The 27,391-nt window shown below is 38.0% G+C and overlaps 2 protein-coding genes across 2 annotated transcripts; both read left to right on the plus strand.

The window, feature by feature from the left end:
* Positions 1-7,853: 7,853 nt before the first annotated feature.
* On the plus strand, positions 7,854-18,831 carry LOC116326779 (cysteine-rich protein 2-like). The gene is made up of 8 exons (XM_031748196.2): positions 7,854-8,025; positions 12,472-12,566; positions 14,267-14,324; positions 14,413-14,544; positions 15,351-15,419; positions 15,573-15,667; positions 17,536-17,593; positions 18,183-18,831. The coding sequence occupies exons 1-8, from the start codon at positions 7,983-7,985 to the stop codon at positions 18,245-18,247; spliced, it is 615 nt and encodes a 204-aa protein (XP_031604056.1). The 5' UTR covers positions 7,854-7,982; the 3' UTR covers positions 18,248-18,831.
* Positions 18,832-20,676: 1,845 nt separating this feature from the next.
* Positions 20,677-26,828, plus strand: pnrc1 (proline-rich nuclear receptor coactivator 1). Its single transcript, XM_031748198.2, has 2 exons — positions 20,677-21,320; positions 24,428-26,828. The coding sequence occupies exons 1-2, from the start codon at positions 20,988-20,990 to the stop codon at positions 24,896-24,898; spliced, it is 804 nt and encodes a 267-aa protein (XP_031604058.1). The 5' UTR covers positions 20,677-20,987; the 3' UTR covers positions 24,899-26,828.
* Positions 26,829-27,391: the final 563 nt, after the last annotated feature.

Consider the following 27,391-nt stretch of genomic DNA (forward strand, 5'->3'; position numbering starts at 1 on the left):
TTTGTTATTAAGGATACATTTGTTTACGGTAATCTTGTGTAATTCAAGATTGTGTTATTGTGGGGTTAAAAATTATAGTTGTGGGGTTATTAATAGGAGAGGAAGTTGGAGGCTTGAAGAGCGCTCTATTTTTAGAAAAAACCATTAACATCGTGATGTTGTGGCACTGTGATGATGAGTCAATCGTGATCTGGCAATATGTTCCCCATTTTCATAAAGAATATGGAAACAAGTTTGTTTCTGTCGATATTAAATTATTCATAATTAGGCGCTTTAGACAATTGATGTTTGTTTGTTTTTTACTTAAATTTTTATTTCTGAGCTTCATGTAACCTGGACCGTTACAATATAACATATAGTCAGACGAACATCAATGTATGAGATTTTATGTTTGCAATATTTTTTTTTTTCTGGTCATCATTGCTGTGTCAAATCTTCAAAGGTCTGCTGTCATTGTACCTTTATTCTCTCCAAAATACTTATTCTTCAGTTCTCAGAACCAGAACCAGAAGCATCTGCGTCTTGTGAGAAACCCAGAAGCGACAACATGATCCTTAGAAATGAACTTTTTAAACTACAAGGAAAACACTATTTTTCAAAAGTACCCTGTTATCAACCATTTCATAACAACAGAAACATGTTTACATGTTCAAAAAGGTAACCTAGTGCTAGAGCAGCTTTCATCAGAGTCTTAACACTTCTGACAATTTTTGACAAGAAATGGAGTCTAGAAATTGACAGCCACATTAGGGCCATCTTATATCTTCACTAGTAACTTAACATCTCCAACTTTGTCTTATGTCATTTAACAGACAACTGCAAATGTTTGTGTTTAACCCTAAATTGTGATGCATTAAACGGATGATTTCAACTAATTCAACAAATGTTGGAAACAGAAGTAAAATGACTAGAGTCAGTATGAGGAAGTGACACCTCCTTACTCATGTGACACAGATATATTTTTAGATGAAATTTTAGACATGCATCATTAGAGTAGAGACCAAACCTACATAGCAAAATTGGTATGGCCCACACAATGTTCTTACACATGGCCCACATACTGCAAAGAATGACGGCCCTTTTGTGGCCCAGACCTGGTTTGCCAGAGGTGGCCCACACATGGGCCAGCACAAGGCCAGTTGCAGACACACTGGTGGTCTTGTGCTGGTCCATGTGTGGATTACCTCTGGCAAACCTGATCTGGGCCACCAAAGGGCCGTCATTCTTTATGGTATGTGGGCCATGTGTAAGTTGTGTGCAGCCACGGGGCAGTTGCAGACACACTGCTGACCCTGTGCTGGCCCAGAACAGCTTCAGCTCTGGCCCAGAACAGTTTCAGCTCTGGCCCAGAACAGCTTCAGCTCTGGCCCCAGATGTCAGCCTAATGTGTACCTTACTCAAGCAATGTAATAACAACATGTGCCGGAACATAATAGTGCAAAAGCACCATGACAAAACTCTGTTCAGACACTGAATGGGCTGATTCTTATACAGCGCTTTTCTACTCTCCTGGATTACTCAAAGTGCCACATTCACCCAATCACACACTCTCTCTAAACCGAGTGCTTCCTAACTACATTCATACACATTCACACTCTTGACATGCAGACTGGAGGAGCCATGGATCGAATCACTTACCTTCCGATCAGTGGGGGACCTGCTCTACCTCCTGAGCTACAGCCACCCAGTGGTAAATTTAAGTAAACCCTCACTAGGTTTTGGATAAAGTGTACACTCACAAACCTGTCAAACCTGCCTTTGAACGGGCTACCATAGCAGTATAGTATATAGTATTGCAACATGGCATTTGTTGCAATACTATATGTTCCCATGTTCCTATTTTCCTATTTTAGGAAAATAGGAACATAAACAGTGCCATCATTGCCAGACCTGGCCCACATCTGGTTAACATACACCCTGCCATGACACCAGTCAGTCAGAAGTGCCAGCTTGATGCCGGATCCAGGGAAGACCTGTTCTCTATGAGCCTGGGCCACATACACCAAACCATAATCGGACCAGATATTGCATGCCATCACATAAACAGTGCCATCTATGCCAGGCCTGGCCCATATCTGGATGACATACCGCTTACCATGCCAGAAGTCAGCCAGCAGTGCCGGCTTGACACCAGATCTGGGCCAGACCTGTCTGCTATGTGGGAAAGAGAGTGAGAATGCACTATTATCACATTTCGGTGAATTCAGTGTATTTATTTCTTTATATATTTTTCCATTTAATGATTTTGAAAATTACACGTAATGAGAGAACACACATTATTTTAAAATTTAAACCAAATATGAGACACAAACTGGTGAAAACGTAATTATTTGCTGGTACAATATCTCTTTCGTTTTTCACAACAGCAGCATCTGGGAAACAGTCTTTTTTCACTGTTTAGAGATGGTGATGAAGACTCTTTGCAGCGTAAAAATGTGATGATTGCTCAGCATAACTGCGAGAGTATTATATGGATCTTCACTGAGTTTAGAAATAGTAAAGGCCAGAGGCCGTAACACCACTCTTTGGACATAGGCAGACTGACAAAGGAGCCAAAACTAAATCAGACAGACAGTGTGTTAAAGCAAACTGTGGTCTGGTTATAAAGAAGGTCACACATCAAGATGTTTGTCAGGACAACTACAGACAGTTCATGTCAGGAAGACAACAAGAAACAGACTCCCATGTCCATCTTTCTATTGTTTACATCTTAATGTTGTCACATCAAAATCTGGTATCTGACCAATCACAAACATGACAAGTCTACTTCAAATGTGCAGCTGATAAACTTTAAAATTTGAAAAAGAAAATTAAGAGCTTAAATATATAATACAATCTGAAAACAACACAGCTGCAGCAGAAAAATCAGCAGTGTCACTGTGCATAAGAAGATAAGTACTGTACAGTAGTTTACTCCTAAAAACACTGTATGGCTGCGTTGTCAGTAAAACTAGAAAATACCAGTGGCAAATGTAGCCGATGTGAAGCCAGGAAGGAAATCCATGAAAAATGCAGAGATTTTAAGTCAACAGAATTCTTGGTATTACAGCTCCATCATTAAGACAACGGGGAATATGAGGAATTACAATTGTTATTGCATAAACTTAATGTTTAGATGTGCATAAGACAGTGTGGTGGTGTTTAAGAGTGTGAGAGTAAAGAATATTTAAAAAAAAAAAATTACAATGTAGACTTTATGAAAATTTGATGAAAGGTAAGCACGCATAAATAGGTGTACAGTTTTAGAATGATATATTCATTGCTTGCTCCGTTTGTGTTTTCTTTTCCATGCTGCCTGTTTTTTTGTACATGAACACTGAATGTTCTTGAATAAAAATATCTATTTTGGACTTGTTCCCAGTTTTCTGTGCCCTGCGTCTGGGTCCTCACCCCGGTGAAACTGCTAAAAATACTTCAGAAAATGAAATGAGAGACTCAAAGCCTGCTTCAGAACCTTGTTTGGTTAATATTAAAACACAATTACAGTCAATGAGACTTGATTCGATCATTTAGTTTTACAACACTCCGCAGTTACAGACAGTTCAAGCATTCAAACTGTCATCTTTATAATCACAAAATCTAAATAAGAGCAGAACAACCCAGAGTTCAACCTCAGGGCAGCTCTAGAGGAACAGCTGGACTTCAGCGTCTTGCTCAGGGGAGCAGGGGTGAGAGTTATTTCAGCAGGGTAAAGCATCATTTATCCACATGTCCAAATGTCTCACTCAAATTAAAAGAAAGAGTTTTCCAAATTAAAATCTACTTTTCTTACTGTTAGATCACTGCAGTTACATCTGTTAAAGCAAGGAAGTCAAATATAATTCAATTATTGAGATATTCTCAAAATTAAGAAAGAATCTGATCACAGTTTTCCATCCATTTCCTGTCCTGTTAATGTTTGGGATTTTTTTGTTTGTTTGTTTATTTGTTTTCTAGTGTCATTTATGGTATTCTGGGGTATGTCACACAGGATAGCATCCACTTCTGGAGAGAATTGCTCTGTATATACTTACAAATGCAACATTCAGCACTTGAAATTAAAAATACTTGTGTCTCTCAGTTTATGTTTATAGAACAAACAATATACTGTCCATATACACTATAAAAATCCCAAGAAAATCACATCCAATTTACTTTTTTTTTTTTTTTTGAAAAAATAATGTCTACCTGAATCCTTGGAATGATGGGAAATACAAGATTTTAAGGCAGTTTCACCACTGATCTCAAAGTTGTGGCGCGAGCAAATGACAAATTTCTATGTCAAGCTGACTCGACTTGCATGTCAAAAAGCTCTACTGTAACTGCAATTTGGCCCCGCTCTCTTCATGTCACAGTGTGTGTACTGTGTCAAAAGCTGTGGATGAAGACGTGTTTCACATTTTGATCACTGATAAAAGGGTGTCACCGGTTTTCACTGGATGCACCTGCAGGTGAAGGAGGAAAGTAATAGGAAACTCCAGATTTTGATTTAACAGCTCCATCATCCTCTTTTTTGTTTGTTTTACAGATCTCGTCAAAGAAGCAGATCCCGTGTGAACTATATTTGTTTCCTCCAGAATATTATCCAGAGTATTTGGATGATCTAGCTTTAAAGTCATGTTGCTATTGCAGAATGTGTTTTTCATTGTTTCATAGCAACACTTGCACCAGTGGTTACTGTGTGTTGTGTTTATGTTAACAGAGAGCTGCAAAAGTAAATTCAAATAGTGTCCCATGAGAAATAACACAAATGCTCATCTTAAATTTACTTTCCTCCATAAAAGTAACAAAGTGTCACGGACTGGTGATTTAACCCAGTATTCTTGTATAATGACTTTTAGTTTCTTTTTCTGGACCACCTTATATAACAAAAGTGTAGAGTAACACATTATAAAAATCTCTGTTTCCCCATCTTCTATCACTTAGTTAAACAAATTGTAGTCCTTTTATTTTTAATGATGTAACAGCAATTAGCTACAAGCTAAATCTTTCTTGTTTTTTTTCTTTCTGTATTCTGCTGTATTATTCTCTTCTTGGTGTTATTTTTGCTAAATTAAATTACCTGAACTGGATTTTGATTTTAATATTTAAACGTTAAGCAAAATCATCATCCTTTAACAGCCAAATGAAGCCACGAGGGCTAAGAGTGATGCAGAGCAGCCTATTTTTTTTGTTGGCAGGTAGTTGCAGACTATTAGTGTAGTTATATTAATAAAATACTGTTGTTGTTGAGAAATAGAAGTTTATTCTTTGCCCATATTGCACTTGGCAAGTTGAACAACTTGAGCAAGGGTTCAAACAGAGTCAGGAGTCCCACACTTATAAAATAAATTATATCTCCTAAAAACAACCAGGTTGTCCTTGTGTAGCTTTCATACACATGAAATGCAATATGAGAGGCTTTTAGGTTGATCAGAGACAGAAGCCGCTTCGGAGCTGAGCCTCTGCTTCATCAGTGACATATAGTCACTGTGGGTATCTGTGCCAAAGATGTCAGACAGACGCAACCCGGAGGTGTTTATTTTAAGATTAGTGCATTCCCAGGCCCTGTATGGCTCAAGACCAAATGTACTAACCACAGACAAAAAAAAAAAAAAACTGCTACTGTTTCCATCTTTGCTAAGGTTTATGTGTGTTTACACTACTTGTCTGCCAAGGAGACTTAATAAAAAAAGTTTTACTGATGCAGTTTTCTGGTTGAATATTCTCTGCTCACTGTCTCCTAATGCTTCATTCATTTTGTGTAGGAATTAAAAAACTTTTTTTTAAAAAAGACCAAACAGAACCCTGACTTTCCTCAGCAGTATGCTGAAAATATTTATGTAAAGAATGACTTTCATCCAGGTGTAATTCTGGATAATTCTGAATAAAGTGTAAGAGTCGATCATTCTAAAGCTGATGGGAACAGAAAGGGAAGATTCAGGCTGGAAAGGAAGAGCACAAAATAGCGTTGATGATGTGGCAGGGAATTTATTGATGACTGAAATAACGGGTGAATAAGGAACAGGTGAGTGCTGTGTGAGCCAGGTGGGTGGGTTCAGGTGGTGAGTGGCTGGGACTGATGAAGTGTTCACAGGTACAGATGCAAAATGAACACAATGAACAGGTCACAGGCAGAAAGTATATTTGTTTCACAATTTCACCTGGTCTAACAAAACTACTAACATATAATAATATAACTGTAATATATAAATTATACATTTATATATATATATAGTAAATATGTTTTTCTGTAAAAATAGTGTGTGTTTCTGTTCTTTGTCCTGTTCTGTTTGTATATGTGCTTTTATTCTGCTGCTGTTACAACCAAATTTCCCCTTATGGGACAATTAAAGGATTATTCTATTCTATTCTATTCTATTCTATTTCATTAACAATAAATCATGTAGCAGGACAGTGTATCCACTTGTTTTCAGTTTACAGCTTAATAGTACCATTCTCCAGACTATAATGAAAAAAAATGTAAACATAAACAGTTCAAGTATCAAAAAGCTGGCTCCCTGTTCCATAGTTTGCCTTTCTCTCGCTCTCTCTTCTCTGTTCTCTTTCCACTCACCCTTAACTGGTCCCATTGGGTGGCCGCCCCTCCCTGAGCCTGGTTCAGCTGGAGCTTTCTTCCTGTTAAAAGGGAGTTTTTCTTTCCCACTGTTCCCAAGTTCTTGCTTATACGGGGGTGTTATGTGACGACTGTTGTGAATTGGCATTATGTAAATTAAAGTGATCTTTTTTGCTGCATTTATTTTAAACAGAATTGAAGGATAGCTATTTCACTTTTTCCTCTAACTGCAAATTATTATTAGCTAAGTTTGAACTCAAAGATGTAACATCAATGTGCAACACCTGGGTTAGTTGATCTTGAGCTAACTTAAATATTGAGACTATTGATAGCACTCTCAAGTGCAGATGGAAAATATTAAGCGCCTGTCAGCAGCTGGTCTGTTTAGTAGAACCAAGAGAAGGAAACAACTACACTGTCACTGACTTACCAAGCATTTAAAGAAATATCATCCTATTACATTTTTTCTGTATTTTTATTATTCCAAACTAACTGTTTACATTTCTGTTTTATTTTTGTTTCTGTTACATAGTGTGCCATATCTTCATAATAATATGTTGTGGCATTTTGAGACATTTAATATTCTTACTTTGCCACTTTGTGAAGACAATTTTCATATCCTGGTGATTTCTCTGAATTTTTTGCCCTTTTCTGCCTAAAATAGTCAAATAATTCAGTGTTAACATTTTATTCTTAAGCCCACGTAAAAGTCGTTTGTCTGTCAACTCCCTGGTATCTCTGGGCCAAGAATGCGGAGTAATATACTTGGGAGCTGCGGAGCATCACTTAACATTCCCTGTGCAGAGCTATGCTGTGTAACCTAACAACCACACAGGGGAAACAAACAGAACTAAAAGGCGACACTGATTAATGCAGAAGAGCTAACTTTGCTGGGATATCGGATTAACCAGATTTCCGAACCAGAGGCTAGCACAGCAATGTATATATGTGCATATGGGTTTTCTGTCTGTTTGATGATCAATACAATAATTCATGGAGTCGACAGTATGCAATAAAAACTTCTTTTAACGATCTCTTGGTTTTTAAAAGTGTATCTAGACCCTTGGGCTGATGCTGGTACTATATTGAGAAATCTGAGTGGCAGCAGTGCATTCAGATGTTCTCTGAATGATCGATAATGTAAAAAGCAATGTGATAATTTGGCCAGATTAACTTTGGAAAGCCTTTTTGAAAAAGCTTTTACCAAACAGGATATGCAGAGACATAAATGTACATTTTTGTCTGGTGGGTTGCAAACTGCATGATGTCACCCCGAGGGCGGAGTTATACAATTGAAAGAGAAGAAGCAGAGGGTGGATGTGAGGCGCAGTCTCATCACAGTCACCGCCGCCGTCAGCATCATCTGAGGTGTGTCTGCGCCGCCGGAGCTGCAGACAGACAGCAAGGACCAACAGAAAAAGATCCTGTTCCACTCTTTACACCGACCATGGCGTCAAAATGTCCAAAATGCGAGAAAACGGTGTATTTCGGTGAGTGAGCAGCCGCTGCAGAGGCCGCCCAGCATCATGATTCTAACAGATGCGATGACCGCCGGGTGGGAGTGTTATAATCAACCGGGGGGTGGTTTTAATATGAAAGACTGCCAGTGCAGTATTCTTTAAATCGACTCTTACTTACAACCGATAACGTGTTTTCTCGGATACAACAGAATGAGAATGAGCGGATACATCACTGATTTTAGAGCTCTACAGACGATTTACACCCATTGATCAAAATGGGTATTGTTTTGTTATAAATAGGCTTATCGAGTCTCCCACACACAGAGACATAACTATTTAAGACACTCATTCATCCTGTTGGATGATTTTATTATGTGTTAGGTGGAAACAATGATTAGAATCATGAATGGTGGATTTTTTAATTCATTTACACATATGAATTATTTATTGGTAGTACATTAAAAATGCATTCACACTAAATCACTCATTATTTCCTTTACCATTTGCACAGAACAAAGAGAATTTTATCTGGAATCCTTTGAGGTTTTTTGTGATGTTATCTTGTGGACAAACTAACTAATAGAATCTGTTTTTATATTCATCGATCACATTCTTGCGTCCTTTTTATTGGACCACACATTTACCGTGTTGTCTATCTTTATTGGGGTAATAACAGCTGATCAGTCAAGCCAGTATTAGTCAAACTTATTATATACAAATGTCACAACATAATCTCCACATCAGTGATATTTATATTTACAGTGTGAAAATTTTACTGTTGTGTCACTGAGTCAAAGTACTTTAAAATATACAGTATGGTTATTATTTGTCTTTATACAGTGACATCCTCTGACACTGTATGGGGCATAATTTCATCCACATAAAGGCATGTAAATGTATTTATTTATCTATTTTAACCTGTCAAATTTGATTTAAAGCTTGAAAGTCTTTTACAGAATATATAAAAATAAGCATGTAACTACATTACAATACAAAACTCTGGGTCCTAAAAGCACTGCTATTGCAGTCCAACAGAATGTCAGAGAAATTCACAGCTGAGTACCACGGACACGTTGCCAGATTGGATGTGAAATCAAAGTGACAGTTTTTCTCTAAAACTGATCCAAAAATTCCCCAGATGGTGAATCTCAGACTCCAACAGACAACTGGTGCATATCGACACAACCCATATCAGGCAGTAATGGGTTCACTATCTTTGGATAAGAATACAGGGAGCCATTAACAGACCTGTAGTCATCAGCCTCAGCTGTGTTATCTGACAGCTTGTGAAAAATCATTTTCATGTCTTTTAGAAGCAGGTAGGATGAGTTTAAGCTTGTTAATCCCTGGATACTGGATACTATATTCACTGGATAGTAGACAATACTGTCAAATAGGGTGGGGTATAATGATACTAAGGAGTTAATTTAACATCTATTTTTAGCTCCTTTTTTTTTCATTTTGGTGCAACGCCATATGGCATGGTAAATAATTGATTGTTTTGCCAATTTGTTTTATGGATCAATATTCTTTTTGTTCTTTCCCCTTCCCCATTTCTCTGGAAAACAACAGCAAAACCACACCCTGCAGGCTCAGTCAAACTGCTGCTCTCTCTCTCTTTTGAAACTCTGCAGGAAATTAGAAGCTTTAAAAAAAATGAGGTTCTGCAAAAATGTATTCCTCCTAGACGTGGATACTGTTGTTTTGCAGGGGATTTTATTACAGTAGAGATAGTTTATCCTTTAGGATTTCTGGATGCAAAATTCTCGATAGCCATAAAGAAGATGATGCTCGAGACATGGAGTCTATAATGTGATTTTTATATAATGACCTGAGCTAATGTGATTTCTTCAGTAAATTCAGTTCCTTGAGTAAGAACCCAGAAGAAAACCAATGTTATGCTGTGCAGACTTGTGTCCTTCACCATCCAGGCATAGTTCTGTGCGTCGGTGTGACTTACTGTCAGATATCACACTGACAGGGAGGCCAGGCATTGAGTCTAAACAGGAAGTGTCATGTTGTATCAGTCTCAGGGTATCAGCTGAGATATTTTGGGAGGAGGACAAACAGATAAGCAACTGTCAGTGAGTTTCTCGCGCCCTCTGTCCATCCTCCTGTCTTTTAGACAAAAAAGTCTCTGTGACTGAAACTGCGGGTCTTAAAAAGGGGGTTATGTTGTTTTTCATTTGACTGAACAGAGTAATATTTGTTTTTCCTCTTGACTCATACTGTATGTATTTTTCACTTGCAGTCACATAAATAAGTGGGTAGAAAAAAAAAACAGTTCAGTCATGACCGCTGTAGTCCACAGAAGACAGCTATTTCCATCTATGGTAATTTGGTGGTACAGTGTGGTACAGCTGTGTCCTCCCATAATGCGCATAAATGAAAAGTTGGTGGTGGGAAGAGAAACAGCAAGACCCCCTGTACAGAGCAGAGCAGGTATCAATGACAACAAATAATACCTTAATCAGGAACAGCATGAACAGGAAGAGCTTGGGGTGGAAGTGGGTTGCAAAGTGACTTGCACAGCAGAGTAATTTGAACACACTGTACTCTGTGTTATGTTTGCAGCAGGTGTCAGCAAGTGCACTCTATTTTCTATGATTTCCAACTTGTATTTGTGTCTATTATGCTTAAAGGGATTCCATTCATTTCCAATTCACTATTTTCATTCAAGGGCTCAATCAAAGTGGCTGTGCTGGATTCAAAGTTTAAAATGATTGTTAATTATCTTATTCTTGGCCTCGGTGAAGTCCTTCACTCCATCCTCCATGTGAAACAAGTTGTTTTAGTTCTTTTCTCTTTATGCCCACTTTTTCTGAGTGGTGTTAGACATGTCACACATATATGTGTGAAAGTTACTGCAGTTTTTGTTTTGAGTGTATGAGTTTTACCTTCGTTAAACACAGTTTTAATGTTAAAGGACTAGTTGGTTGTCAGTTTGTGGGTTTTTGATATGGTATATATTCACTACTCTGTGGTTTTAAGCATTAAGACTGAAAACAGAGGAAAAACTCCAAAAGTCCCTGCTATCCTAACATTATCCAAAGATTATCCATTATCCAGACAGGAAAGAGATCAGTTGTTTGATTGACCTTGCCAAATTTTAAAAGGAAGTATTTTTTAAGACTTCACATTTAGATTTACCTTCGGATTAAGGTAACTAAAGTATTTGAAGGGATGGAAGAACAGACAGTAGCTCCATTAAAAAAACTTGGAATAAATAAGAAAATGGAAATGTCTGAGTCACCACACTGCCCTTTAGAAAGCAGTGGAAAGAATGTGCTTCAGGCTGATATGAACTCATAAGTGCCCATTAAATATCGTCTGTCACTTCGACAGTCACTCAGCTGTTATAATTCAGAATACATTAGTGCTTATGTTGTGTATTCAGGTTGTGTCAGAAAATATAATTGCTACTGTACTCCACATGCTGACACATGCCCCCACAAAAACCTTAATAACAGTGCATATCATTTCTTCTAAAGGTTTCTGGACCCATATGTGAAGGTTGATTTCACAGCAAAAATAGCTACTTTTTGTATCAAAATAACCTTTTTTTTGTGGACAAAATGTTTCTTTTTCACATAGAAAAGATGGGAGCTGTTCAAAGCGGCAGCAAAAGGATCCTGCCTGTGGAGGAGTGTTTGCACTAGTGCTCAAATAAAGCACAAAAAGAAAGAAAAAAAAACATTTTTCCTTTCTCTGCATTCAGTGGCAGCGCTCTTTTCTAAGCACTAAAGCACTGACCCATAGAGGATGGCTCTTTCTCAACAGTCCCTGCGTTTATTTTGTAAAAGTAAAATATGACTCAGACTTCACTGAGTGCACTTATAATCAGATTTTATTAACCTATTCCCTCTGTCAAGAATGCCATGTGATTGGTACTGTATGATTTGTTAGTTTGTTTATTAGTTTTCAGTATTACTCAAAATTTTATACACAGATTTGAATTCAAACTTTACCAGAGTTATAACTGATCCAACTTAAAAGTAAGTAATATTTGTTAGTGGGGGCAGAACTGTAGTGCCGTGGTCAGAGCTTCACACCAAGAAGGTCCTGGGTTTGAATCCAGCCTTCTGAGTAGACTTTGCATATTTCTTTTCCTTTGTGGGTCTTCTGGTTGCAGTGGCTTCTTCCCAAAATTCAAATAATCGAAATTGTTTATAGCATCCCCGCCCACTCACGCACATACACACACACACACACACACACACACACACACACACACACAAACACTTTCATGACCCTGAATAAGGAGTTAATAAAATATGTTCCCAATGAATTATTGCAAACTAGTCCAGATATTGTTTTGGAACCAAAGACTTATATATGCATGCTGTGACAAACTTATGACTGCATTAACTTCATTATATTATAAGAAATTCCAGGACTAAGTCCATTTATTTTATGTTTCATAAACCAAAACCATGATATAACATCAAACGATCTTTGTCTCTTCCTGTCCCACAGCGGAGAAGGTGTCATCTTTAGGGAAAGACTGGCACAAGTTCTGTCTAAAATGTGAGCGCTGCAACAAAACTCTGAATCCGGGAGGCCATGCTGAGGTAACAGGATGTGATGAGTGTATATGCTTCGTTTTCCTTATGCAGTTATGATTTGTTTTTGTTTTATGAAGTGCAAATATTTCATGTTCAAAGGTTATGTTGGTAGGCTACATTGCATCAACATAATAAACCATGACTGCGAACAATAATGTCCCATGCACTCTGAGGCTATAAGCTGTTTGAAATGAACCTGGTTTGGTGGTAAAATACAGACTTTATTAAATCAACCCAAAAAAAACCTTGATCATTTAACCACAGCAGAAAGTAGTTGGATTTTTTGTACAGTTACTGTGCTGTCTTTGAAAACACGTATGTACTGTGCAGGAAAGTCAGTACAGTGACTGTACAAGTTTAACCACAGCACAACAAACTGTTTGTACTTTCTGTTGACATTTCATTCTCTGCTTCCAAAAGTCAATAACAGGTTTTAGCTTTCTTAATATGAGTCTCTGTATCTTCAGTGCATCACTCCTCTGAGAAACCTGGAAGTGTCTGTTCCTTACTGAGGAGTTTAACATTGTCTGACATTGTCGTTGCAGGGAAAGCGATCATAAACCAGAAGGCGTAAATCTCAGAGACAACAGTGTTTCACACATCCTAGTGCTTTGATGAGATGGCAGTTTCAACATGGTTATGTGCATGTAGTGCAGGTTAAATATGAAAATGAGTATGCTTAGTCTAATCATGTTCAAATAAGCTCAAAGATTTGTACTCTGTGTCCCTCTTCAATCATTGTTATAATGCATTTATATTCACATATGACAGCTCATCATCATTCACAATGCATGATGTTCTTCAGTCTGTTCAGAACAAGCTCAGTACAAAATTAGCTGTACATAAAATTAACAGCTCAGCAGCCTGTTATTTAAAACTCATCAGACTAATCAGATTAAACTGTTTGTGGCTCTTGCTGTGTTTTAATTAGATTTTAAGAAGGAAGGGATGTACTGAAAATCACAGATGAGCTGACAATGGTATTCATTGTACGCTGCTAAAATGCATTGATTCAGTCAGTGAGAGCAACTTTATTGTCCATTATCTCTGTATTTTCTCCACAGTGCTTGAGTTTGGCCTTTATTGTGCACATTTGTCTGCTTTCAGAATGGTTTTATTGTTAGTCTTCAGGTTTTTTTTGGTCTTGTCATGTGAACCACTTTGACATGCATATTTGCTTGAAAGGTTCAATTGAGTTTAGCTGAAAAACACATCCTGTGTGAATGTACATTCCTGGGATGGCTGAAAAAACTCCACAGAGTATTTATTTAAACGACGACAGCGTCTAGATGACAAAGAGCATTACTTTTACTGAATCAGTGAGACTTATTTTATGTCTAAAAAGAATCATACATGGAAAGTGAGATAAGGGTTTTTGTTACTATAAAAATAAATGGTTAGACGAACTCAAATGCCTTCAAATGCGGTCCAAGTTTGGAGGATTATGTGAATCCACACAGACTGAAAACAACAGTTTATATAACTGCCGTTTTTTTTTTTCCCCTCTGGTTCATAATATTAACAGTTACAGGTAAAGCTTCAGTCCATTTGTATCTGCTTGGCATTTTTTTTTTTTATTTGTATTTAAGGTCAACTGGAATCACATTTTCCCTGAGGGGACCTCCCCAAGGGATCAATAAAGTTCTATTCTATTCTATGTGTTAAGTAATGGAGGTTTCCTCTGTCTTCCCCTTTACACTGTGCAGCATGATGGAAAGCCTTATTGCCACAAGCCGTGCTACGCCACCCTCTTTGGACCAAAAGGTGGGGTTTCCCCTGATGTGGAAATACAGACGACGTATACAGATTGATAAAACTTAGATTTCTGAATTCTACCATTTGTTGTTTTTAGGTGTAAACATCGGTGGAGCTGGATCCTACGTGTACGACAATCCTGTCAACGAAGCCCCTGCAGCCGTTTCCTTGGAAACAAACGCCAAACCAGAGGAGGAGAAAAAAGCCCCCGCACGGGGACCAGTGAAGGGTGAGAAATATGTGGAGCAGAAATAGAAAAACTGTCATATGGAAGGAGGAGAAACTCAGTGCCTCTGTGACAGGATACAGTTTAATTTAGGTTCGGAACAGCAAACTAAAGAACAACAAAAAAAAGGAATAAATGAGCCCCAGATATGTTTTAGGGAAAGTGACAATTAATGGAGAAAACTAAGGACAAAAATATGAAGAATCAAAACTAAAGGACTAAAGTAAAAATATCAATTAGTGCCTTGATCCTACAGCAAAGTAATGCATTTACGGGCACTGACATGAATTCATTTGTCTGTTTTCATTTTCTTATTATGTATTTATTTAATTTTACATCTTTTTAAGGGTCTTTATTATTATTATTATGTCATTTTTAAACATTCTATGTTTTCGTGTCTATTTTCCCAGACATATTTATTTCTGAAGCTATTTTTTTTTTTTGTTTAGATTTTCTACACGCATGTGTCTTTAATTATATTTTTAATGGTTTGTTCAGAAAGTGGTGCAGTCCATGTTCCTGTTGGTACAAATGTGCTGATCTCACCACTGCAGATTGATCATTACATCTCAAACTAGAGAACTGAAGCAATCTCTAATGCTGCAAAAATACTGGCAGGATTAAATTACCTTACTTCATACTTATAATTATTTAAAACAATATTGTTTTCAGTTAGCTTCTAGGCTTCTGGCTTTTCAGTACAACTAAAATAATGTAAACCACAAATACTATCTAATGGCGTTTATTTAAATCACTAAATATCTGATGTAATTAAATTTTTTTGGTTTAATTCATTGTAACTTTTGCAGCTGCAAGCTTCTCATCTTTCTCTGGAGGCCCCAACATCTGTCCCAGATGCAACAAGACCGTGTATTTTGGTGAGCAGAATGCTGTTTCATATTTAAATTCTGCCACAAACATGTATTTGTCCTACATTTCTACATAAGCATTGGAAACTGTCTGTTTTAGTCCTCTGCTCGGTGTAATGACTGTCTCTACCATGGCCCGTGTTTGTGTTTGTGTCCGTGCAGCTGAGAAGGTGTCATCTCTCGGGAAGAACTGGCACCGGCCTTGTCTGCGCTGTGAGAGATGCAATAAGACTCTGGCACCGGGCAGCCATGCAGAGGTGAGAGATGAGTCAGTTTGCAAAGCTTGAAATCAGAGTATTAGTAAAAATGTTAGTGTTTTTGATTAGATACACAGACAGTTACTGTAGTCATATTCAAAATTTATTAGTTTAATCAAGAAAGATCTCAGGGTGTGAAATCGTTGAACACAATTTTAATTTTCACAGAGATACACAACATCTTCGTCCTTTCTCTGTCAAATACAGTCATGTATTTGTATTTTCTTTACTGACTTAGATCATGTCACAAGATAGAAAAAGACACATTATCACAGGCTCCAGCTACACATGATGATGAATCTCTGATCTCCATTTTTCAATTTATTATTATGTTTAGTGAGTTTCTCTTTTTTTCAGGTTGTTTTTATGGCTACAGATTATTTTAATCGTACTAACTTAACATCAGTGCTAGTGATGGCATTTTGCTGTTTTAAAATGCACACTATGAGACTGTAATTATATTTGTGTAGCCGTGGGTCTAGTCAGGGTGTCATCATGGGTGAAAGACAGAGTCAGTAGATGTTCTACAGGGAGATTTTGTCAAAAATACACATATAGTATTTGAGTCACATAAGAAAATGTTTTTAGTTAATTCAGCCAAGGAATCAATAAACTTCTAACATGGTGAGACATCAGTGTCTGTCTGTTCACCGACAGTTCACAAGAATCACTACTCCTCCTGCCATATTAATCATATTTTAATCCAGTTTAAACAAAATGATCACCTAATGGCTTTACACCCAAATCATTCTGAAGGTTAAGATCACATTTGTCATTTTATAAGCAGTAAACGTGACTCGTGATGGCTCATGAACGAGATGAGCCACTACATCACTGACCTCTTCATGTAATCTCCAAAAGTTGAATCTGTTCATCTGGACGTAGCGTTTTGTGGGAGAAACGTTTCGTCACTCATCCAAGTGACTTCTTCAGTCTCAGCTGACTGCAGGTTTCCCCAAACCTTATAAACAGTACATTTGCATAATGACTGAAACCAGCCCACTGAAGGAACAATGGGCTGTGAGGTCAGTTCCTTAATCATAATTATGCAAATTCCCATGACCATTGATCAACAATCACTGACCAAAACCCACTGATCAAAGAACACTGATCAATGGCCATGAGTACCATTCACAGAGAGTTGGGGAATGGCTGCAATCACAGCGTTGTAAGATGGCGAAAGATGTACCCTTAGGCCCCCTCCTCGATTCAGAGATGGTCTTTCCCTCTTCACGTAAATGGCCTCCTTGACTCCGCGCTCAAACCAGCGTTCCTGTTTATAAGGTTTGGGGAAACCTGCAGTCAGCTGAGACTGAAGAAGTCACTTGGATGAGTGACGAAACGTTTCTCCCACAAAACGCTACGTCCAGATGAACAGATTCAACTTTTGGAGATTTACTTTCCTGGATGACTGAGAATGCATCAAGACCTCTTCATGTAATCATCTTTACTTTGTATAGCTGTAGTTCAAATGATTTAGTCTGTCAGGCTAAAGTAAAGGTGAGGTATAACATCTCTGTGGCCACATCCCCATCCAGTTCTTGTGCCCCAGACATGAGTTAAAAATAAGCTGAGCCTGTCTAGTGTTAAAATTTAATCCAGCCATCACATGATGAGATGCTGCTGAGGTGTAAAATGTGCTTGTCGCTGAATTTGATTAATGTCAGTTAACAGAAGCTGTTTATATTTAGCATATTGTGTTCTGGGGTTTTCAGCTGGTAGAAACAAAGAGAAACCAGATAAATGTTGTAGTTCTTTCTATCTCATGTATACTGAATGTTGCTGAGAGTTAAGGTAGAATGAAACACTGAGTGAAAACATTTTCAAATATGGAAGAATTGAGAGGAATGGTTTTCTCTGTGTTTCAGCATGATGGACAGCCTTACTGCCACAAACCATGCTATGCTGTACTGTTTGGACCAAAAGGTATGTAATCTGAGTATGGGAGGGGGGGAGTGAGCTGCAGGGAAGGCTGGTGCCAGAGACTGTTTTTTAAAACAATGACTCAAACCACTGTGTCCCACAAAAATCTGTAAAATATGTTAATTTAGTGACATAAATACATCTGAGGCAGTCGTATTAGTCAACTTTCAGGGTAGAAATAAATACTCGGTGTTTTATGACCTAGAAGGATCAGATTCAATATGAGCTATAATACCAATTTCGATGTCAATGTGAAATGTATATGTAGAGAGAAAAAAACTGTGTGGGGATTTAAAAAGTCTAGTAAATACTATAATTGACGTGGACAGCTAGTTAGTCTTTATTATTTAGTCTACAAGGCTGGAAAACTTTGGAAAATCTTAAGTTGTGTCTGTGTTATCATACTACAGCTCCATGTTATTATAGCAAAGAAGGATACAATTATATGGAGTCGATGTTTGTATTTTTCAGGAACCAATCCCAAAACCTTTGCAAAGTGAGCCATAACTAGCCAAATGGTTATTTTGCGTTAATGTATGTTTTTTGAGTGAACAGACCCTTTAAATTTAAACATCTGGTCCACCCCTCTCAGGCGTAAACACCGGAGGTGTCGGCAGCTACATCTACGACGATCCTGAAGCTGAAGCGCAGTCTTGAGCCCTGAAGCTGCCTCCAGCCCGCAGACAGAGAAACGCCTCCAGGACCCTCTGTGTCTCTATGATTTGCCTTCAGTGGTCATTGTGACAAATGATATGTACTACACTCACAGGGATGGAAACTTAGATGTTTATGTTGTATTTGTATATTGTTTATATATCTATTTTTTGTACCGAAACGGGCCTTTAATATGTCCTCCCATGTGAACTTCAGATTTGCCTTTGAGTTTCTTGGTTCTCTTTGCCAAATAATTATTAGCCTGTTACTACAGTGAATGAAAGCTCCTGTGTTCTTTTCACTCTGGATTAGTAGATTTTTGACTTTTGTGCACTTAAAACATGTACTGTATAAAAACAAACAAACAAACAAAAAAAGTACCAGCCCTCCAGTTTATAGTCAGTGTTTTTTGAACAAGTTTGTCTTGGTTCTATAAATACAAATGATAGCGTAGTGAAGATACACATTTTACAAAGGAGTGCATTTTAATGAATGCCATTAAAGTGATTTTGAGGGTTGCTGCAAACAAGAAATGATCTGCTGTTCTTCACATTTTATACAGTAAAAGTGTGTGATAGCAAACCTGAGTTCATTGTCACTGTGTTTCTGTTCCCCTCAAACATGGTGGTTGGGGCCTGTGTGAGTTTCAGATTTTATGGAAACCCACACAGCCCACAGTGGGAAGCCAACTGCGGGCACCTGTACTGGCATGAGAGGCAGGACAGATGGGCACCAGAGGGGCAACACATAGTGTGGGCTGCCCACACTAAGCAGCAGCCATACCATCAAATGGTATGAAGTGTGAAAAAAAACACACTACTTTCTGCTGCTCTCTTATTCCACCACATATTTCATTTTTACATGGATGTCCTTCTTGTCACAAACCCCAAGCGTTTTATATCTTTTTCCAGTCTCAAATGGACATTTGGTTTATCAGGTAAATGTTTGAACTACAACATCATGGAGGTTTCAATCAGAACTAAAATTTTAGCTTTTACAATTAAAAAGACCAATCATAACCTGCTTACAAGCAAACATGCTGGAAAAATATTTGCAGTACCATGAACTGAAATGCATGTATTCTGTGGTTATTGTGTAGTCATTTATCTCTCTTGCGTTAGACTTCTTGTTGAGGTCATGGGTATATGGAGTATATGGCAGGAGATGTACTTAAATTGTTTATTTTGTTTATTTTATTGTTTATTTAATACATAAGCAGACTTCAGTCAATAATGTTCAACTGTGTCCATTTAGATAATCCTAGGTGCACGCTACAAGGCGTTCCACAAGGATGTCAAACATTTGTTTTTAGGTGTTATTAGCTGCAGCAGGAATCCCCATAAACCACACATATGTATATCTGTCTAAATATAATCTTACAAGTAAAAGAAATGACTTTAAAAATATACAATAAAAATATATCAAGGGTAGCCTAACAGGAAATAAGAATAGAGCACTCAAAGTTCCTCTTGAAAGCTCACAGGGGTTGTTTTGCTCACTCTTGAAAGCTGCTCCGGCTAAGAAAAGCGGGTGCTCATGTGGATGCAGTTCATTTCTTTACCACAAGACGTCACTGACGGATCATTAAAGGTCATTAAAAGCTTATTCGTTTTATGTATTTTTTTTTTCATTGTGAAATATTTAAAAGCTTATCTGTAATTGACAGGGGTTATATAAATTAATAAGTGTCTTTATCCATAGTATTTCAAACCCAGTGATACAGAGAAAACTTTAATGAGATCGGAGACTTCTTATTAATCAGAGAAATTAATGTTTGATGTCTAAATTTCAGGAAGAATTATTACGAAACTTCAAGCCAGAGCTGTCCCCCAGGAACATCAGAGCAGGGTGCAGGTTTCTACAGGTTTTAGTCTGTCACATGACAACAACAAACAGCCTACTAACTGCATTGGCAACATAAGCCCTGCCTACTGCAGCTGAAATTATTTATTTTGCTTTTCTTATATTACATTAATGCTCCGCCTTTGAAAGATATAACCAAATAAAAAAAAGAGGAACGTCACTGGCAGGATGCGGTCTGACACGCCCCTTACTGGAAACACGGACCCCGGAAGAGGCAAAACATCAAGTTCAACAGACAAATACCGGAAGTTAAGGAGACTTTCTGCAAAATATACCAATCTCTGCACTGCATGCTACCTTATGTTATGATTTCTACAGTTCTGACTTTTCTTCCAAGTGTTATTAAATGCTGATACTTAATTATTTCATTAAGATTGTATTTTATATGGGTTACAAATGTTATTAGATTTTTTGATTAAAATATTAATTTAATCATTTCATTATTAATAATCTAATAATTTGGGGTGGGGGTCTGAATCATTGGTCTGAATGCCCTACTGTATTTTGACGGGTGCACTGTTAGTCGTGTTATTTTGAAAGGTTCTACCGGAAGTGACGTAATTTATTTTGGGTCACTTAAGCTCTCTGACACTTCTGCTTTGAGAGGCTCATTTTGTACGACGCGCCATCCATGTTTTAGCGGCAGCAAAACTGAAAAAAAAAAAAAACTCTTAAGTTTCCACACAGGAGCTTCCGTTGAGATACTTTAACGTTAAATCCGTTAAGTATTTGTTTTCTGTGTGAGGGCAGCTCGAAAAAAGGAAAGCGAATTATCCACTTAGCTAATTGGTAGCTAACTGTTAGCCTGTGACGTTGTTAGCTAAAACAACAGCCGCGGAGGAATTAGACAGCCTGTTTATGTTTTCGCCACTTCAGAGACATGTTGGACGGATCTACCGCTTACGGCGATGAAGCCAACATCGGCAACGTCGAAAATAACAACCCGATATCGCTGATTTCCAGCAGCGATGTGACGAACAAAACGAAGCAGGTTCTGCTGAAGAAAGGCGGAAGGAAGCTGCGGAACGCAGTGCCGCTGCATCACCACAAACCCCCGAGAAACTGCCCCAACAGCCGCTTGTCGGACCACCACCACCACAACAACAACACCCTGACGGCCTCGACTGGTCACAGACCCACAGCTCAGGGCGGAACCGAGCCCGGAGAGACCGTGCTCACCCTCCATCCCCTCAAACATGGAGTCAGGAAAGAGGTACAGATTATTATCTGCTGCACTGCAGCCCTGCAAGGGCTTGGTGCTGAACTGCTAAGTAAACCTGTAGCAGGTTGAGCAAAGGCCATTAAAACCACAAATGGGAAACACTATGATCCACAAAGTGTATGATCATATCGGTTGCTTTCAGAAAGTACAAAATGTCTAATAAGCTTTAACAAATAGATTTTGTTTTAAGGTTTGTTACAAGTGTGCATATGCATTGCTTTCTCTCTGGCATACTGTTAAATTTGGGAAAGTTGGTTCTTCATTATATTTTATAATCCAAACATTTAATGAAAATTCAGTGTCTGCAGCCATGTGTACATTAAAGTATTTGTGAAAAAAATGTTCATGCAGACTCATGCAAAAGTACACGTAAAGATACCCATACAAAACTAATTAGGGTGAAACCCAGTTGTTTTGCCTGAGGCGTTTGTAACTGACGCAGTTACCACTCTTTCTCCTGAAGGTGACGTGAGTCGAGTCTTTGTTTCTCTTTCGCCCCGCTGATTAACCGAGGAAAAAATGTTCCAAATTACGCATGGATGGCAGTCTTGTCTGTCAGATAAATGCAGAAGGGAGAGTCCACAAAACAGACAATGAAAACATGTTTTTGGTATAGAAAGTGTATTACAGACGGACGTGTTGGCGTTATTATAAATGTGCAATGTTGTTCCTGCTTATTAAAAATGTTTGGTGCCTGCCTAAGAAGCTTTGTTTGGGCCTCCACCAAAGGAAAATCACCTGGACTGTATTAACAACAGTTTCAATCATATTTTTCTTCAAACTGGATCTTTCATTTTACTCAAGCTTAATTGTTTCTGTTACTTATAGTAACACAAACTATCAGAGTAGGGCTGCCACAAACGATTATTTTGATAGTCGACTAGTCACCGATTATTTTTGCGATTAGTCGACTAATCAGATCATGCATCCATTGGATGTAAAATGTACAGCTTATTGCACCAGCATGCGTCTGCTCTTATATAACTATCATTAGCTTACAGCTTGAAGTGTTTAAGGTATGTGCTAACTAAAAATAAAGACAAGATGATAGTTTATTACACTTTTAATGAAATTTGCAGATTGTTTCAGTGAAGTTTAATAAACTCAGCCGTCTGCTCCTTGCTATCTAAAATATAACAGGACACCGGAGTATATTCTCGAGCATCTCACACTTCTGATAATCAGTTGTCTGCTTGACGTTTATTCATCTGTGCAAAAACTATAACTTTATTTCTCACCCAAACCAATTTACTCAGGAACAAATAAAATACTAAAAAAAAAGCCAAACAATATCATTTTTAAGTTATCTAAGTGATTTCTATATCATGTTTAACCTGAGTAGCGAAAGACGGCGGTGAGTTTGAAAACGATTTGCCGGGAGTCCGGTGTTCTCACCGACTCTAATGAGCCTAGAAACCCGGCTCGCTATCGAGCTGGTGGGTAACAGACGTCTCCGAAAACGTCGGAGCGCTTTTGAAAATATGTGGTGTCTTGATAGACTGAGCAGATATTTGAGGTTTACACAGCTACATTCTCACCTGAAAATATGTTAAACGTTTATTTTGTGACCCAGAAAGAATAATGAGAGTAATATTAAAACTAACTAGCTGCCGCCATTGTTGACAACTGCGCTGGGCCGCGCTATGAATTCTGGGACACAGTTTCTTCTTCTTCGGGGTTTAACGGCAGCTGGCATCCTTGTACATGCAGTGCTGCCATCTTCTGTTTCAGTCCGTTATTACACTCTTAAATACTACTACTTATTCCTGCGTACAAAGCTTCAAACGACGCGTCGACTATTAAATTAGTCGTCGACGATTTTAATAGTCGACGTAATCGTGACTAGTCGACTAATCGTGGCAGCCCTATATCAGAGTGGACCAATTGTGGTTAAATGGCTTGTTTTGAGTCAGGAGAAACCCTGCATGTTTGAGAATATCAGAAAACAGGGTTTTCCCTCCCTCCAAGCTTATCAGGTTATTGCGAAATAATGACATCATCTGAATGGCAGCGGGTCTTTTCTTTTTTTCATTAACTCACTTTCTACACTGTGGTTATACTCTGATAATGAAATTTGCCCCCCCCCCAAAAAAAATCAGGAGTCGGTAACAGTCAACAACTGGATTTTTACGCAAAACATTGGTGTCAGTAAATTTGTTCCTTTAGACATTGCCATGCCTGCGTAAACAGGTGTGAATTTGGATATGCACAGAAGATAATAAGAAATGAAATTGAGTAAGAGGGAGGTTTGAAGCGTTGGCGGAGTAAGTCAGTTTCTCCAAAAGTGAAACCTAAACTACAGGCTGTGTGTTTGTCTCAGCAGCTGTGAGAGAAAAACTCTTCAAGCAGAAAAGTTATAATTGTACACACAGATGAGTCCAAATGACTCATAATGTTGATGTGTAAATACCGGTGGTAGAAATAAGCAACTTTTTGACAACAGCTTTACCACATAAACCTAAAAGATGATAATGTGTGACTGTTTTTTATGCATTATTTTGTTTTCAAAGCCAAATGCTTCCACATTTTATGATTATAGCGTTCAATAATTGATTAAATGTTATTTAAATGAAATTATCATTTTGGCTCCAAAGGCTGATTGGGGGGGGTAGGGAGGACAAAAGTGATTAAATGGTTAGCCATGTTGCCCTTATTTCCTTTTCATCACCTTTCCTCTTGTTTTTGTTTAGCTTGAGCCAAGATGGCAAAAGAACCTTTAAAACCCAAGATTTTAGTACTAAGTACTAAGTTCCTGCTCTTAAAGCTGCATCTATGCTGATATTTTGAGCTTCCACCTATGCATTTAACCCACATCTTCACAAGCAACATGACTCTGGAAATGTTTGTTTGTAAGATCAAAAACATCCCCTACTGTGGTCTCTACACTATAATTAATAAGACGGCCACTGTGACATCACGATGACATCAGTTAACCACAGTGTTAACATTTTGGTCACTGAGATGTGCATGTGTGTTTTGGAGTAATAAATGACCATATTTAGACAAGAGGGTGAAGTGTCAAGAAGCAGACGTCTGCCCTTTAGTTTAAATTTCAATGAATATTAATCCAGTTTTATTAAAAACTTTGTGTTTTGCAGCTGCTGAAATTCAAAGGTGGCAGATTGGAGCGAGGGGCTGCACAACCAGGGAGTCAAGCTAACCGGAACCTGCCTAAGCATGATCAGACCAACCATAATGTGAACACCAGGAGCCACAAACCCAAGCAGAGCCAAACACCTGGTGCTGTTCACCCCACAAGGAAGAAAGATAACAGCACACCGAATAAACCCACCTCCGTCCATCAGGCTCAAGAGCAGAAAAAGCCCCTCCACCCCTCCAACAATGTAAAGATTGTGAATGCACCGCCTGCTGAAGCTGCACCTGAATACCTCAAAGATGGTGAGAAGGTCTATGCTGGAGCTAAGTTCAGTGAGCCACCCTCACCCAGTGTCTTACCGAAACCGCCCAGCCACTGGGTCGGCGAAAATGAGCCTGTTAAGAGCAACCAAAGCCGGGAGCAAATGACTGTTCATTTGAAGTCACTGCTGAAGGTTCAGGATGCATCATGACCACAATTTGGAGTTTCAAATCGGAGCTGACCTACAGTGTCTGATATGCGATTAACCTTTAATACCCACAATTGGAAAATTAAAATGGAAAGTTAAATGTAGTTTGGCCCTTTTAACACACTGCAATACAATGTAGGGAGTTTTATTCACTGTAGTACAATTTCCCATTAACCAACATGCTGCCTGCATTTGTGAACATTTTTGCACACGTTGTGTTGTTGCTGGAAATCTGACTGACATGCTGTGTATGTCAGATGTTTATCAGATACTTCCTGACTTCTGGTAAGCTGATGAATGACTGAAAGGTTTTTTGTTTTTGTTACCCAGTTAGTGAGATTGTGCGAAAGTGGTCTGAAGTCGCCTCCAGCAGCAAAACAATCAGTGTCTGATGTTTACGTCATGCAAAGTGATGACGGCACTTTCTTTGTGAACACTTTGGAAATGGCAGCCATGTGTTTTGACTTTTTAAAGCACTTGTGTAAATGTACATAATCTATTGTAAACACACATTTGTGTATATTTTTCTTGTTATTTTAACTGAGATTCTAGTTTTGTTACCGAGGTTTTTCCAGAAAAGAGAAAAAAAAAATAGTCCCCCTGCAAACTGAGGCACTTTGTTACAGCTTCATCAGCATGAGGCACAGTGGATGTAAGAGACTGTTTTCAGTGTAAATCAGGAAGGGCAGGACACCTTGTTTTGATGTTCCAAAGCTTGACCAGCCACTTTGATGAATTCACCAGCCAGCTTAGAGCACAGGAGAGGACTTCCACGTTCTGGCTGTGTACCTTTCAAAAGGCTTGGAAAGTGGACTAATCAAAAATGGGTCAGGGGGCATGACCTTAAGTTACAGCTGCTAGCTGAAGTTCTTTCCCTTCCCTCAACACGGGTCCAGCTGGTGGAGAGTCGAGAGTCAAATCAGGGACTGTGAAGCTGACGGGGCTGTTGAAGCCTCAGTGAACGCAAGATAATGACGAAGATGTGAAAAGTCGCACAAACCAGCTGCTGCAGAAAGCCAGTATCCTGCATCCACACCAAGTGCTTTTTCTTTTCTTTTTCATTTATTGCACTGACGTAAAAAGTGTGTACACTTTAAGTTTGCTTTTTCTTTGTGTCCACCGAGCACTTAGCCTTTTTTTTTTTGTTTTCTTCTTAATTTTTGTTTTTTATCCCCACACCAGAAAAGTAATGTTTACAAAATGGTATCTCAAGTACGTCTACACATTAATGTTTCAGGGACTTCATGGCAGTAAAATTAAAATAACATTTTTTTTTTTTTTTTTTTTTTTTTTGACAATCAGGGATGTAAAATGTTGTTATAATGAATCAGTAACTCAGCTGTCCTCATTTTTGTATGAAATGCCAGGATAAGAGTGAGTTGATTAAATAATTTGTTTTGAATTCATGATATTGAAAAAAATCCCCAAACATTTGTTTCTTCTACCTCCTGAAATCTTCTAAAGACATTTTATTGTCTCTCTCGCTTTTGAATTTGTAAATTTGTAAATTGGATGTTGAGCTACTATCAGACATTTTATCCATGGATGAATTGGTCATTCCTGCAGCCTCAGTCACTGGGAATGATTGATTTGTACTATTATGTGGTAATAGAGGCAGGTAAACATGCAGTAAGTGAGGATGTCTAAATGAGGAGAGAACAGAGTCACAGCAATGTTTGTGTGCTATGTGTTATTTGCTGAATAGAAAAAAAGAACAAAGTAAGTTGAAAAGAGATTTATTTTTAAAGTTTAGCTTTTTCAGTGAAAACAAGGACAAAAAGGAGAAATCGCTGTTGTACACACACATCACAATGTTTCCACACTTTAACTTTTTACAGATGTGTAAGGCTCACTTGGACATAGTCAAGTATTTTTTTTTTTTTCTTTTTGTCTGACTTGTTTTTTTTTTTTTTCCTAAAGGGGACTTGATTTTCACTCACATGCTCATGCCATGTACCTCTTACCTGTATTTGTGTTTCTTACACACATGATTGTTTACCAGGAGTGAAGTATGTGTTAAAGTTAATACAGGTCATCTTATGATTATGTACTATAAGTTTTCTTTATACCGTAAGTTTTTTTTTTTTTTCTTTCTCACTTTTTTTACTTAAATATTTTTCATGGATGCAAGCAGTTGCTGGATCTTTTTTCTTGACCTCTGTGACGTCGCTTGAATGGAAAATTGTATTAACGTAGCAAAAAAACTGCCCATTTTATTGCAGTGTTTTAAAATCATTTCATTCCATTTATAAGAATAAGCTTAAAAATGCATTTCCATGCCACAATTTGAGAATAAAAGACGTTTATTTTATAAAGTCTTTCATATCAAAATTCAAAATGCAATTAAAAAATTGGTAACCCCTACTATGTATTGTTTGAGTATTCATTACTGGTGGAGTTATTTTTGTGGAAATGGGACATAAGGAAAATTGCATGACTATTGCGGCAACTCTCACCAGAATAAGGAACTATCACATCATCATGACATCATTACTC

Source organism: Oreochromis aureus, linkage group 15, assembly GCF_013358895.1.
Source record: "Oreochromis aureus strain Israel breed Guangdong linkage group 15, ZZ_aureus, whole genome shotgun sequence".
Taxonomy (NCBI): Eukaryota; Metazoa; Chordata; class Actinopteri; order Cichliformes; family Cichlidae; genus Oreochromis; species Oreochromis aureus.